The following is a 14,924-nucleotide window of genomic DNA, read 5'->3' on the forward strand; positions in this document are numbered from 1 at the left end:
AACCGCAAAGCATTATCATCGCATTTGGCATAAATATGTTGCGTGGTGCGAGGCCAGTAAGGCCCCGATGGAGGAATTTCAACTAGGTCGATTCCTGCATTTCCTGCAAACAGGAGTGTCTATGGGCCTAAAATTGGGGTCCATTAAGGTTCAAATTTCGGCCCTGTCGATTTTCTTCCAGAAAGAACTGTCTTCAGTTCCTGAAGTTCAGACGTTTGTCAAGGGGGTACTGCATATACAGCCTCCTTTTGTGCCTCCAGTGGCACCTTGGGATCTCAATGTAGTTTTGGGGTTCCTAAAATCACATTGGTTTGAACCACTCACCACTGTGGACTTAAAATATCTCACATGGAAAGTGGTAATGCTGTTGGCCTTGGCTTCGGCCAGGCGTGTGTCAGAATTGGCGGCTTTATCCTATAAAAGCCCTTACCTGATTTTTCATCCGGACAGGGCAGAATTGAGGACTCGTCCTCAATTTCTCCCTAAGGTGGTTTCAGCGTTTCACCTGAACCAGCCTATTGTGGTACCTGCGGCTACTAGGGACTTGGAGGACTCCAAGTTGCTGGACGTAGTCAGGGCCCTGAAAAAATATGTTTCCAGGACGGCTGGAGTCAGAAAATCTGACTCGCTGTTTATCCTGTATGCACCCAACAAGCTGGGTGCTCCTGCTTCTAAGCAGACTATTGCTCGTTGGATTTGTAGTACAATTCAGCTTGCACATTCTGTGGCAGGCCTGCCACAGCCAAAATCTGTAAAAGCCCATTCCACAAGGAAGGTGGGCTCATCTTGGGCGGCTGCCCGAGGGGTCTCGGCTTTACAACTTTGCCGAGCAGCTACTTGGTCAGGGGCAAACACGTTTGCTAAATTCTACAAATTTGATACCCTGGCTGAGGAGGACCTGGAGTTCTCTCATTCGGTGCTGCAGAGTCATCCGCACTCTCCCGCCCGTTGGGAGCTTTGGTATAATCCCCATGGTCCTTACGGAGTTCCCAGCATCCACTAGGACGTCAGAGAAAATAAGAATTTACTTACCGATAATTCTATTTCTCGTAGTCCGTAGTGGATGCTGGGCGTCCATCCCAAGTGCGGATTGTCTGCAATACTTGTACATAGTTATTGTTAACTAATTCGGGTTATTGTTGTTGTGAGCCATCTATTCAGAGGCTCCTCTATTATCATGCTGTTAACTGGGTTCATATCACAAGTTGTACGGTGTGATTGGTGTGGCTGGTATGAGTCTTACCCGGGATTCATGAATCCTTCCTTATTGTGTACGCTCGTCCGGGCACAGTATCCTAACTGAGGCTTGGAGGAGGGTCATAGGGGGAGGAGCCAGTGCACACCAGGTAGTCCTAAAGCTTTACTTTTGTGCCCAGTCTCCTGCGGAGCCGCTATTCCCCATGGTCCTTACGGAGTTCCCAGCATCCACTACGGACTACGAGAAATAGAATTATCAGTAAGTAAATTCTTATTTTTGACTGTCCACTCTTGTACTTTGTACTTTTGATGTATACTTTACTGGTTCCTCTGTCATCTGATCTGGGGGACACTGCATATCTTGACAATGGGTAGTGGGGCACAAGAGTATAGACACTAAATAGGTGTGAAGCTCGGCCCCTCCCACCTCCATCAGACCTTATTTCTTCTTTTTTTATACTGTTCCTCAGTCCCTGTTTACAGAGTGGGACAAAGTAGCTGAAGCATCATCCTGCCCTTAGGGGTAGAGCCCTACCTCTAGGTCTCTACTACTAAGGCAAAACCTCCCCGGTTTTGTTCCTTTCGCTTCTCTGGATGGGACAAATCTCAGACCTTTGGAGGCACTCTTACTTACGCCCAGAGAGGAAGCTTCAGAGGACGCTGTTCTGCCAGTTCTTACTAACCCAGGTTGACGTGCTCTGATAAGCCAGCTGTATGACTCCCAGGGGGTCCGGACCCATCCTACAGTGGTAGGGGCCCATATGCTTAGGTTCCAGGACATCTGGCTTCAGTCCACTCATGACCGCTGGATTCACAGTACTGTGTTCAAAGGTTACATCCTGGACGTGGTATGCCCTTGCCCTCAAGGTTTATGGTCACTTCTCTTCCCCAGGACCCATCCAAATGTACGGCTCTGCTGTCAGCTGTTCATTTCGTTTTTAGATTCCAAAGTTAATGTTTTGGTTCCATTTTTCCAAGAAGGTGGCCGCTTTCCCACCTCCGGATTGGTCATTCTGTTCAAGTTTCAATTTAAAACAGCTGATTCCACATCTTTTTCTGGCAGAGTTCAAGATTGAGTCTCTGTGCTCGGTTATCAGTGCGGTGGAGTGTGCCAAATTTTTAGGGGTATATGCAATTCCGGGCAAATTGCGGCACTTTTTCGCCCGTTTTTAAATTCGACACAATTCGACCGTCGAATTCCGGCCGGCGGGTGCCAGAATTCGACATATTCAATAAAAAACGGATTCGACAGTCCCGCTGTCGAAAAACGGACCAATTGACGGATTTTGAATCGACTTTTCAGACGGTACAAAAAACGGTAAAAAACCCGAAAAAAAATTGCGTGGGGTCCCCCCTCCTAAGCATAACCAGCCTCGGGCTCTTTGAGCCGGTCCTGGTTGTAAAAATACGGGGGGGAAAATGACAGAGGATCCCCCGTATTTTTAGAACCAGCACCGGGCTCTGTGTCCGGTCCTGGTGCCAAAAATACGGGGGGCAAAAGACGTAGGGGTCCCCCGTATTTTTGGAACCAGCACCGGGCTCCACTAGCTGGGGATATAATGCCACAGCCGGGGGACACTTTTATATCGGTCCCTGCGGCCGTGGCATTAAAACCCCAACTAGTCACCCCTGGCCGGGGTACCCTGGAGGAGTGGGGACCCCTTAAATCAAGGGGTCCCCCCCCCCTCCAGCCACCCAAGGGCCAGCGGTGAAGCCCGAGGCTGCCCCCCCCCCCCCCATCCAAGGGCTGCGGATAAGGGGCTGATAGCCAGAGTGTAAAATGAAAGAATATTGTTTTTTGCAGCAGAACTACATGTCCCAGCAAGCCTCCCCCTGCAAGCTGGTACTTGGAGAACCACAAGTACCAGCAAGCGGGGGGGAAACGGGCCCGCTGGTACCTGTAGTTCTACTGCAAAAAAAAATACCCAAATAAAAACAGGACACAGACACCGTGAAAGTAAAACTTTATTACATACATGCCGACACACACATATTTACCTATGTGGACACGCCGACTCTGGCCACGTCTCCGTCTGTCGACGTCCGGGGTACCTGAAAATAAAATGATATACTCACCTAAATCCAGTGTCCTGGTCTTTTATTTGTAATCCACGTACTTGGCAAAAAAAAAAATGCATACCCGATCCACACGGACTGAAAGGGGTCCCATGTTTACACATGGGACCCTTTCCCCGAATGCAGAGACCCCCCGTGACTGTTGTCACAGAGGGTCCTTTCAGCCAATCAGGGAGCGCCACGTCGTGGCACTCTCCTGATTGGCTGTATGGAGGGGGCTGTGCGATGCGCGTCTGACAGCTCAGACGCGCATCGCACAGCCCCCTCCATTATCTTCAATGGTGGGAACTTTGCGGTCAGCGGTGAGGTCACGTGCGGTCAGCGGTTGACCGCGGGTAACCCCACCGCTGACCGCAAAGTTCCCACCATTGAAACTAATGGAGGTGCTGTGCGATGCGCTGTCTGCCAGCTCAGACGCGCATAGGGAATCATGAGAGTGCCAGGATGTGGCGCTCCCTGATTGCCTGAAGGGACCCTCTGTGACAGTAGTCACAGGGGGTCTCAGCATTCGGGGAAGGGGTCCCATGTGTAAACATGGGACCCTTTTCAGTCCGTGTGGATCGGGTATGCGTTATTTTTTTTTTTTTGCCAAGTACGTGGATTACAAATATCATAGGACACTGGATTTAGGTGAGTATAATTTTATTTTCAGGTACCCCGGATTCGTCGACATTGGAGACGTGGCAGTCGGCGTGTCAACATAGGTAAGTATGTATGTGTCGGCATGTGTGAAATAAAGTTGTATTTTCACAGTGTGTGTCCTGTTTTTATATGGGTATTTTTTTTGCAGAACTACTACAGGTACCAGCGGGCCCGCTTTCCCCCCGCATGCTGGTACTTGTGGTTCTCCAAGTACCAGCTTGCGGGGGAGGCTTGCTGGGACTTGTAGTTCTTCTGCAAAAAACAATATTCGTTCATTTTCAACAAGGCTATCAGCCCCCCATCCGCAGCCCTTGGATGGGGGGGACAGCCTCGAGCTTCACCCCTGGCCCTTGGGTGGCTGGGGGGGGGACCCCTTGATTTAAGGGGTCCCTACTCCTCCAGGGTACCCCGGCCAGGGGTGACTAGTTGGGTATTTAAAGCCACGGCCGCAGGGAGCGGTATAAAAGTGTCCCCCGGCTGTGGCATTATCTGTCCAGCTAGTGGAGCCCGGTGCTGGTACAAAAAATACGGGGGACCCCTACGCTTTTTGTCCCCCGTATTTTTTGCACCAGGACCAGGCGCAGAGCCCGGTTCTGGTTGTTAAAATACGGGGGATCCCCTGTCATTCCCCCCCCCCCCCCCCCCGTATTTTTGCAACCAGGACCGGCTCAAAGAGCCCAAGGCTGGTTATGATTAGGAGGGGGAACCCCACGCATTTTTTTTCTGGTTTTTAACCCATTCCATTTAAAAAAAAATATATATATATATTTTAAAAAATATATAAATAATACTTGTGCCTCCTAAATAGACAAACCAAGTACCTAATCCCTTCTAATATAAATAGATATCCTATTAGCAATAAAAAAAACACACAAAAAAACATGTTTTTAAAAAAATGTATTACATTCCGCCAGCAAAGTGAGGCGGATTGAAAATGACGAATTTACTGTCGAAAAGCACTGCTGTCGAATTTACAGTCTTCAATTGAATACACTTTTGTCGAAAAGCCGCATTTGTACCATTGCAGAAATGTCGAATGTGTCAAATGTCGAATTTCAAAAAGTCGGATTTCAAAAGTCCGTTTTTTTTGACGAAAAGTAGTCTTGCATTGTCGAAAAAAATTTTTGGGCGAAAAAGTCCAGTTTTTCGACATTTTCGGGAATTCGACCGCAATTGCATATACCCCTTAGTGTCTGTCAGTCTCATTTACCTTCACATTCCTATTTGAAGAGCAATCATCAGCTTCTCTGCTTTGCTGTAGGACACCTCCATTGCCAGTTTTATGCCCTACTGTTCAGTCTCTCCACTGTTCCCAGTGTTTTCACAGAGGTCATGGCCCATATGGTGTCCTTGTTGAGGCAGAAGGGAATCCCCATCATTCCTTATTTGGATGACCTCCTCACAAAGGTGAACTTCTTAGAGACTCACGGTCAAATTCTAAATTACCCCAAACCCAACTTCACTCCGGCTCATAGGGGGTAATTCCAAGTTGATCGCAGCAGGAATTTTGTTAGCAGTTGGGCAAAACCATGTGCACTGCAGGGGAGGCAGATATAACATGTGCAGAGAGAGTTAGATTTGGGTGGGGTGTGTTCAATCTGCAATCTAATTTGCAGTGTAAAAATAAAGCAGCCAGTATTTACCCTGCACAGAAATAAACTAACCCACCCAAATCTAACTCTCTCTGCACATGTTATATCTGCCTCCCCTGCAGTGCACATGGTTTTGTCCAACTGCTAACAAAATTCCTGCTGCGATCAACTTGGAATTACCCCCATAGGATGGTCTTCTTGGGTCTCTTATTTAACGTGCAGTGTCAGAAAGTTTTCCTTCCTCTGACGAAGATCCAGGATCTCCAGTCATTTGTCCTCTGTGCCTACTTTTACAAAGTTCTCCAGGTTCCAACGTCCGTTTTGGGTGTAATGTTCTCCGTGTGTCATTTTTTTTTATGTAGAGCATTGTACAGCTTCATATAAAAGATTATAAATAGCAATTATATCTGTGATAATGCTTTGCAGCACCTGGTCCTTCCTCCTCACCATGCTTGTATGTCTCCATGCCCTGCCAGCTGTGATAGTAAGCATTGCGACAGATAACATTTTGCTGATTGCAACACCCAATTAGTTAGGATGTACTATACTTTATTTAGGTTGAACAGCAGAAGTCCTAGAGACCATACAATTAAAACACTGATATCATTTTAGCTTGTAAAATACCATTTGAACTTAGAAATACATCACATATATGTATAAATATTCTTTTGCGATTTATAACATGCATCAACCCTATCACTAATATATATTATCATAATGAGCTCATTGCACTGATATTCATGTCACATTTCTGCTCCATACAACGTAATTCAATCTCCCAGCACTTGATTACTTCCCAACATTTACAAATGCCAAATCGGGTTTAAATAGACCCCACCCATGATCCTCCAAAACTCCACTCCGCCCAGACCATCCCTCAATCCACCCAGAAACGGTCACCTTTTACCGAGAGTCCACCCCTTTTGCGGCCCAGGAATCAGACAGTTGGGAGGTATGCATGTAGATTTGAAATGTTATTCTTGCTGTCCGCAGGACCTGATTGAACTGTACCTTACAAACTGTGAGAGGCTGACAGCCAAGAGCCTGCAGAACCTGGCAAACTTCAAATCTACCCTAGTATCCCTAAGCCTCTTTGGATGCAGCAACATCTTCTATGAAGAGGAGAACCTGGGTCGCTATGACGACACGGACTGCCTGGTGAACCCCACCCGTCAGATCCTGTCCCGGGACTTCACTTTTCAGGGATTCCAACAGCTACGTTTCCTAAACCTTGGCTGCATCACCAAGGGGGTAGACATTGAGATGATGCTGCGCCCTCTGCTTTGTTTAAAAGCTCTAAATCTTTCGGGAATTCAGATGAACGACATCAGCTTTCTGACTCAGTGGAAAGACACATTGGTGTCTCTAGTCTTGTACAACATGGACCTGTCTGAGGAGCACATCCGAGTCATAGTACAGCTGCAGAAACTCAGGTACGTTCGTAGCCCCTGATTTACGTGTATGTATTTTTCTAATGAAAAAGTTCTGTATAAATATCTAGAATATTTAGGAAATGTTTTACTTCCGCCCAGGTATTTAGGAAATGTTTTACCTCCGCCCAGTTATTTAGGAAATGTTTTACCTCCACCCAGTTGAAAATTAAGAGCCTCATGCTGGAACCACAAAAGCTCGCTCTGCCAGCAGCTGTAAAGGATTGTTTTCCTGGCATGATAGCCTGAAGAATTGCAGATACAAATAGCATGGTATGAGGTTGGCATAAAGCAGCTGATTTGACAGAGGCATTGATTGTCCAATCACCTATTCTGTCTGACAGCCCATCCCAAATATAGTTTGTAATTAATATTTTCCAAGCTTTATTTTCTGAAGAATTATCCATTACAGTTGCAGGCAGATGTGAGGAACGGGGGGAGGGGGGGGGGGTGTCTTCAGTGGGTGACTGGTAAAGATTTTATACCAAGGCAAACTTCCAAATGATGGGAATTACATATGCCCTCCACAGACCCCTCGGGTTATATCAGTTTTCCGATACAGGCCCTCATTCCGAGTTGTTCGCTCGCAAGCTGCTTTTAGCAGCTTTGCACACGCTAAGCCGCCGCCTACTGGGAGTGAATCTTAGCATAGTAAAATTGCGAACGAAAGATTAGCAGAATTGCGAATAGACACTTCTTAGCAGTTTCTGAGTAGCTCGGGACTTACTCGGCATCTGCGATCAGTTCAGTCAGTTTCGTTCCTGGTTTGACGTCACAAACACACCCAGCGTTCGCCCAGACACTCCTCCGTTTCTCCAGCCACTCCCGCGTTTTTCCCAGAAACAGTAGCGTTTTTTCACACACTCCCATAAAACGGCCAGTTTCCGCCCAGAAACACCCACTTCCTGTCAATCACATTACGATCACCAGAACGAAGAAAAAACCTTGTAATGCCGTGAGTAAAATACCTAACTACATAGCAAATTTACTTGGCGCAGTCGCACTGCGCATGAGCGACTAATCGCTCCGTTGCGAAAAAAAAAAATAACGAGCGAACAACTCGGAATGACCACCACAGTCCGTATGTGAACAAGACATTAGTGGTCTATGTAATTTCCAGTGTTACCGTATTTTAGCACAGACATTGCCTTCATTTTTTATTATTCTTCTTCATCCAATGGGGGGGCATTGGATATACTGGGGTATAGTGTGGTGTAGGAGTTGGAGCACTTTCAAAATTACCTCCAAAAGCTCCATTTCTCTGACGTCCTCGTGGATGCTGGGAACTCCGTAAGGACCATGGGGAATAGACGGGCTCCGCAGGAGACTGGGCACTCTAAAAGAAAGATTAGGTACTATCTGGTGTGCACTGGCTCCTCCCTCTATGCCCCTCCTCCAGACCTCAGTTAGAATCTGTGCCCGGCCAGAGCTGGGTGCTCCTAGTGGGCTCTCCTGAGCTTGCTAGAAAGAAAGTATTTGTTAGGTTTTTTATTTTCAGTGAGATCTGCTGGCAACAGACTCACTGCTACGAGGGACTGAGGGGAGAGAAGCAAACCTACCTGCTTGCAGCTAGCTTGTGCTTCTTAGGCTACTGGACACCATTAGCTCCAGAGGGTTCGAACACAGGGCCTGACCTCGATCGTCCGTTCCCGGAGCCGCGCCGCCGTCCCCCTTGCAGAGCCAGAAGACAGAAGAAGGAGATGAAATCGGCGGCAGAAGACTCCGGTCTTCATTAAGGTAGCGCACAGCACTGCAGCTGTGCGCCATTGCTCCCACTGCACACCACACACTCCGGTCACTGTAGGGTGCAGGGCGCTGGGGGGGGGGGCGGCGCCCTGGGCAGCAATAAGAATACCTTTTGGCAATATATGCACATAATACAGTCTGGAAAACTGTATATGTGCAAAAAACCCCGCCATTAAGCTATACAAAACGCGGGAGAAGCCCGCCGCTGAGGGGGCGGGGCCTTCTTCCACAGCACACCAGCGCCATTTTCTCTTCACAGCTCCGCTGGAAGGACGCTCCCCAGGCTCTCCCCTGCAGTATCCTGTACAAGAAGGGTAAAAAAGAGAGGGGGGGCACATAAATTTAGGCGCAAATAAGATAATAAGCAGCTATTGGGAAAAATCACTCATTATAGTGTAAATCCCTGTGTTATATAGCGCTGTGGTGTGTGCTGGCATACTCTCTCTCTCTGTCTCCCCAAAGGACTTTGTGGGGTCCTGTCCTCAGTCAGAGCATTCCCTGTGTGTGTGCGGTGTGTCGGTACGGCTGTGTCGACATGTTTGATGAGGAGGGTTACGTGGAGGCGGAGCAAGGGTAGATAAGTGTGGTGTCGCCCCCGACGGGGCCGACACCGGATTGGATGGATATGTGGAAGGTCTTAACAGACAGTGTCAACTCCTTACATAAAAGGTTCGATGACGCAGCAGTCTTGGGACAGCCGGGATCTCAGCCCGCGCCTGCCCAGGCGTCTCAGAGGCCATCAGGGGCTCATAAACGCCCGCTAGCTCAGATGGTAGACACAGATGTCGACACGGAGTCTGACTCCAGTGTAGATGAGGATGAGACAAATGCACAGTCTACAAAAGCCATCCGATGCATGATTACTGCAATGAAAAATGTATTGCACATTTCTGATGTTAACCCGGTTACTACCAAGAAGGGTATTATGTTTGGGGAGAAAAAGCAGCCAGTGACTTTTCCCCCATCTGATGAATTAAATGAATTGTGTGAGGAAGCGTGGAGTTCCCCCGATAAGAAACTAGTGATTTCTAAGAGGTTACTGATGGCGTACCCTTTCCCGCCAACGGACAGGTTACGTTGGGAAACATCCCCTAGGGTGGACAAGGCGCTCACACGCTTATCAAAAAAGGTGGCACTGCCGTCTCAGGATACGGCCGCCCTAAAGGAGCCTGCGGATAGAAAGCAGGAAGCTATCCTGAAGTCTGTGTATACACACTCAGGTACTATACTGAGACCTGCTATTGCTTCAGCATGGATGTGTAGTGCTGCAGCCGCATGGTCTGATACCCTGTCAGACAACATTGATTCCCTCGACAGGGATACTATTTTGCTAACCATAGAACATATAAAAGACGTCGTCTTATATATGCGGGATGCACAGAGGGACATTTGCCTGCTGGCATCTAGAATTAATGCAATGTCCATTTCTCTAACGTCCTAGTGGATGCTGGGGACTCCGTCAGGACCATGGGGAATAGCGGCTCCGCAGGAGACAGGGCACAAAAGCAAGCTTTTAGGATCACATGGTGTGTACTGGCTCCTCCCCCTATGACCCTCCTCCAAGCCTCAGTTAGGTTTTTGTGCCCGTCCGAGCAGGGTGCAATCTAGGTGGCTCTCTTAAAGAGTTGCTTAGAAAAAGTTTTTAGTTTCTTTATTTTCAGTGAGTCCTGCTGGCAACAGGCTCACTGCATCGAGGGACTTAGGGGAGAGAAGTGAACTCACCTGCGTGCAGGATGGATTGGCTTCTTAGGCTACTGGACACCATTAGCTCCAGAGGGAGTCGGAACACAGGTCTCGCCCTGGGGTTCGTCCCGGAGCCGCGCCGCCGACCCCCCTTGCAGATGCTGAAGATTGAAGAGGTCCGGAACCAGGCGGCAGAAGACTTTCAGTCTTCATCAGGTAGCGCACAGCACTGCAGCTGTGCGCCATTGTTGTCAGCACACTTCACACAGCGGTCACGGAGGGTGCAGGGCGCGGGGGGGGGGCGCCCTGGGCAGCAATGTATAATACCTGTATGGCGAAAAATACATCACATATAGCCCTTGAGGCTATATGGATGTATTTAACCCCTGCCAGATATCACAAACTCCGGAGAAGAAGCCCGCCGAAAAGGGGGCGGGGCCTATTCTCCTCTGCACACAGCGCCATTTTCCCTCACAGAAATGCTGGTGGGAAGGCTCCCATGCTCTCCCCTGCACTGCACTACAGAAACAGGGTTAAAACAGAGAGGGGGGGCACTGATTTGGCGATATGAATATATATTAAATGCTATAAGGGAGGAACACTTATATAAAGGTTGTCCCTATATAATTATAGCGTTTTGGTGTGTGCTGGCAAACTCTCCCTCTGTCTCCCCAAAGGGCTAGTGGGTCCTGTCCTCTATCAGAGCATTCCCTATGTGTGTGCTGTATGTCGGTACGTGTGTGTCGACATGTATGAGGAAAATGTTGGTGAGGAGGCGGAGCAAATTGCCTGTAATGGTGATGTCACTCTCTAGGGAGTCGACACCGGAATGGATGGCTTATTTATGGAATTACGTGATAATGTCAACACGCTGCAAGCCGGTTGACGACATGAGACGGCCGGCGAACAAATTAGTACCTGCCCAGGCGTCTCAAACACTGTCAGGGGCTGTAAAACGCCCATTTACCTCAGTCGGTCGACACAGACCCAGACACGGACACTGATTTCAGTGTCGACGGTGAAGAAACAAACGTATTTTCCTTTAGGGCCACACGTTAATGGGCAATGAAGGAGGTGTTACATATTTCTGATACTACAAGTACCACAAAAAAGGGTATTATGTGGGATGTGAAAAAACTACCTGTAGTTTTTCCTGAATCAGATAAAATAAAATGAAGTGTGTGATGATGCGTGGGTTTCCCCCGATAAAAAATTATTGGCGGTATACCTTTTCCCGCCAGAAGTTAGGGCGCGTTGGGAAACACCCCTTAGGGTGGATAAGGCGCTCACATGCTTATCAGAACAAGTGGCGGTACCATCTACAGATAGGGCCGTACTTAAGGAGCCAGCTGATAGGAGGCTGGAAAATATCCTAAAAAGTATACACACACATGCTGGTGTTATACTGCGACCAGCGATCGCCTCAGCCTGGATGTGCAGAGCTGGGATGGCTTGGTCGGATTCCCTGACTAAAAATATTGATACCCTTGACAGGGACAGTATTTTATTGACTATAGAGCATTTAAAGGATGCATTTCTATATATGCGAGATGCGCAGAGGGATATTTGCACTCTGGCATCAAGAGTAAATGCGATGTCCATATCTGCAAGAAGATGTTTATGGACACGACAGTGGTCAGGTGATGCAGATTCCAAACGGCACAAAGATGTATTGCCGTATAAAGGGGAGGAGTTATTTGGGGTCGGTCCATGGGACCTGGTGGTCACGGCAACTGCTGGAAAATCCACCGTTTTTTACCCTAAGTCACATCTCTGCAGAAAAAGACACCGTCTTTTCAGCCTCAGTCCTTTCGTCCCTATAAGAGTCATATCTGCCCAGGGATAGAGGAAAGGGAAGAAGACTGCAGCAGGCAGCCCATTCCCAGGAACAGAAGCCCTCCAACGCTTCTACCAAGTTCTCAGCATGACGCTGGGACCGTACAGGACCCCTGGATCCTACAAGTAGTATCCAAGGGGTACAGATTGGAATGTCGAGACGTTTCCCCCTCGCAGGTTCCTGTAGTCTGCTGTACCAATGTCTCCCTCCGACAGGGAGGCAGTATTGAAAACATTTCACAAGCTGTATTCCCAGCAGGTGATAATCAAAGTACCCCTCCTACAACAAGGAAAGGGGTATTATTCCACACTATATGGTGGTACTGAAGCCAGAAGGCTAGGTGAGACCTATTCTAAATCTGAAATATTTGAACACTTACAAAAGTTCAAATCCAGATGGAGTCACTCAGAGCAGTGATAGCGAACCGGGAAGAAGGGGGCTATATGGTGTCCCGGGACATCAGGGATGCTTACCTCCATGTCCCAAAAATTTGCCTTTCTCACCGAGGGTACCTCAGGTTCGTGGTACAGAACTGTCACTATCAGTTTCAGATGATGCCGTTGGATTGTCCAAGGCACCCCGGGTCCTTACCAAGGTAATGACCGAAATGAGGATTCGTCTTCAAAGAAAATGGACGACTTCCTGATAAGAACAAGGTCCAGAGAACAGTTGGAGGTCGGAGTAGCACTATCTCAAGTAGTTCTACGACAACACGGGTGGATTCTAAATATTCCAAAACCGCAGTTGTTCCGACGACACGTCTGCTGGTCCTAGGGATGATTCTGGACACAGTCCAGAAAAAGGTGTTTCTCCCAGAGGAGAAAGCCAGGGAGTTATCCGAGCAAATCGGGATCCTCCTAAAACCAGGAAAAGTGTCAGTGCATCATTGCACAAGAGTCCTGGTAAAAATGGTGGCTTATTACGAAGCGATTCCATTCGACAGATTTCACGCAAGAACTCTTCAGTGGGATCTGCTGGACAAATGGTCCGGATCGCATCTTCAGATGCATCAGCGGATAACCCTATATCCAAGGACAAGGGTGTCTCTCCTGTGGTGATTACAGAGTGCTCATCTTCTAGAGGGCCGCAGATTCGGCATTCAGGATTGGGTGCTGGTGACCACGGAGGCCAGCCTGAGTGGCTGGGGAGCAGTCACACAGGGAAAAAATTTCCAGGGAGTGTGATCAAGTCTGGAGAATTCTCTCCACATAAATATACTGGAGCTAAGAGCAAATTTATAATGCTCTAAACTTAGCAAGACCTCTGCTTCAAGGTCAGCCGGTATTGATCCAGTGGGATAACATCACGGCAGTCGCCCACGTAAACAGAAAGGGCGGCACAAGAAGCAGGAGGGCAGTGGCAAAACTGCAAGGATTTTTCGCTAGGCGGAAAATCATGTGATAGCACTGTCAGCAGTGTTCATTCCGGGAGTGGACGACTGGGAAGCAGACTTCCTCAGCAGGCACGACCTCCACCCGGGAGAGTGGGAACTTCATCGGGAAGTTTTCCGCATGATTGTGAACCGTTGGGAAAGACCAAAGGTGGACATGATGGCATCCCGCCCGAACAAAAAACGGGACAGGTATTGCGCCAGGTCACGAGACCTTCAGGCGATAGCTGTGGATGTCCTGGTAACACCGCGGGTGTAACAGTCGGTGTATGTGTTCCCTCCTCTGCTTCTCATAACCAAGGTATTGAGAATTATAAGACGTAGAGGAGTAAGAACTATACTCGTGGCTCCGGATTGGCCAAGAGGGACTTGGTACCCGGAATTTCAAGAGATGCTCACAGAGGACTAATGGCCTCGGGAGCTAAGAAGGGACTTGCTTCAGCAAGTACCATGTCTGTTCCAAGACTTACCGCGGCTGCGTTTGACGGCATGGCGGTTGAACGCCGGATCCTAAGGGAAAAGGCATTCCGGAAGAGGTCATACCTACCCTGGTCAAAGCCAGGAAGGAGGTGACCGCACAACGTTATCACCACATGTGGTGAAAATATGTTGCGTGGGTGAGGCCAGGAAGGCCCCACGAAGAAATTTCAACTAGGTCGATTTCTGCACTTCCTGCAAACAGGAGTGTCTATGAGCCTCAAATTACGGAGTTCCCAGCATCCACTACGGACTACGAGAAATAGAATTACCGGTGAGTAAATTCTTATTTTCTCTTACGTCCTAGAGGATGCTGGGGACTCCAAAAGGACCATGGGGTATAGACGGGATCCGCAGGAGACATGGGCACACTAAAAAGACTTTGACTGGGTGTGAACTGGCTCCTCCCTCTATGCCCCTCCCCCAGACCTCAGTTAGACTTTGTGCCCAGGAGTGACTGGACACACACTAGGGGAGCTCTACTGAGTTTCTCTAGAAAAGACTTTTGTTAGGTTTTTTATTTTCAGGGAGACCTCCTGGCTACAGGCTCCCTGCATCGTGGGACTGAGGGGAGAGAAGTCAGACCTACTTCTTCTTCTTAGTTAAAGGCTCTGCTTCTTAGGCTACTGGACACCATTAGCTCCAGAGGGTTCGATCACTTGGTTCGCCTAGCTGCTTGTTCCCGGAGCCGCGCCGTCACCCCCCTCACAGAAGCCAGAAGAAAGAAGCCAGGTGAGTATTAGAAGAACAGAAGACATCAGACGGCAGAAGACTTCAGTAACGGTACAGCGCAGCGCTCCATGCTTCCACACACATCACCAACGGCACTCACAGGGTGCAGGGCGCTGGGGTGG

General features: G+C 48.6%; 1 protein-coding gene across 3 annotated transcripts in view; it reads left to right on the top strand.

The window, feature by feature from the left end:
* ZER1 (zyg-11 related cell cycle regulator) overlaps nt 1-14,924 on the top strand; it is a 94,107-nt gene that overhangs the window by 40,910 nt on the left and 38,273 nt on the right. For all 3 annotated transcript variants that reach the window (XM_063936517.1, XM_063936518.1, XM_063936519.1), the window contains exon 4: nt 6,501-6,940. In XM_063936517.1, the coding sequence (XP_063792587.1) occupies nt 6,501-6,940 (440 nt within the window). The remainder of the gene's footprint in view (nt 1-6,500; nt 6,941-14,924) is intronic.

This window comes from Pseudophryne corroboree, chromosome 8 (genome assembly GCF_028390025.1).
Source record: "Pseudophryne corroboree isolate aPseCor3 chromosome 8, aPseCor3.hap2, whole genome shotgun sequence".
Taxonomy (NCBI): Eukaryota; Metazoa; Chordata; class Amphibia; order Anura; family Myobatrachidae; genus Pseudophryne; species Pseudophryne corroboree.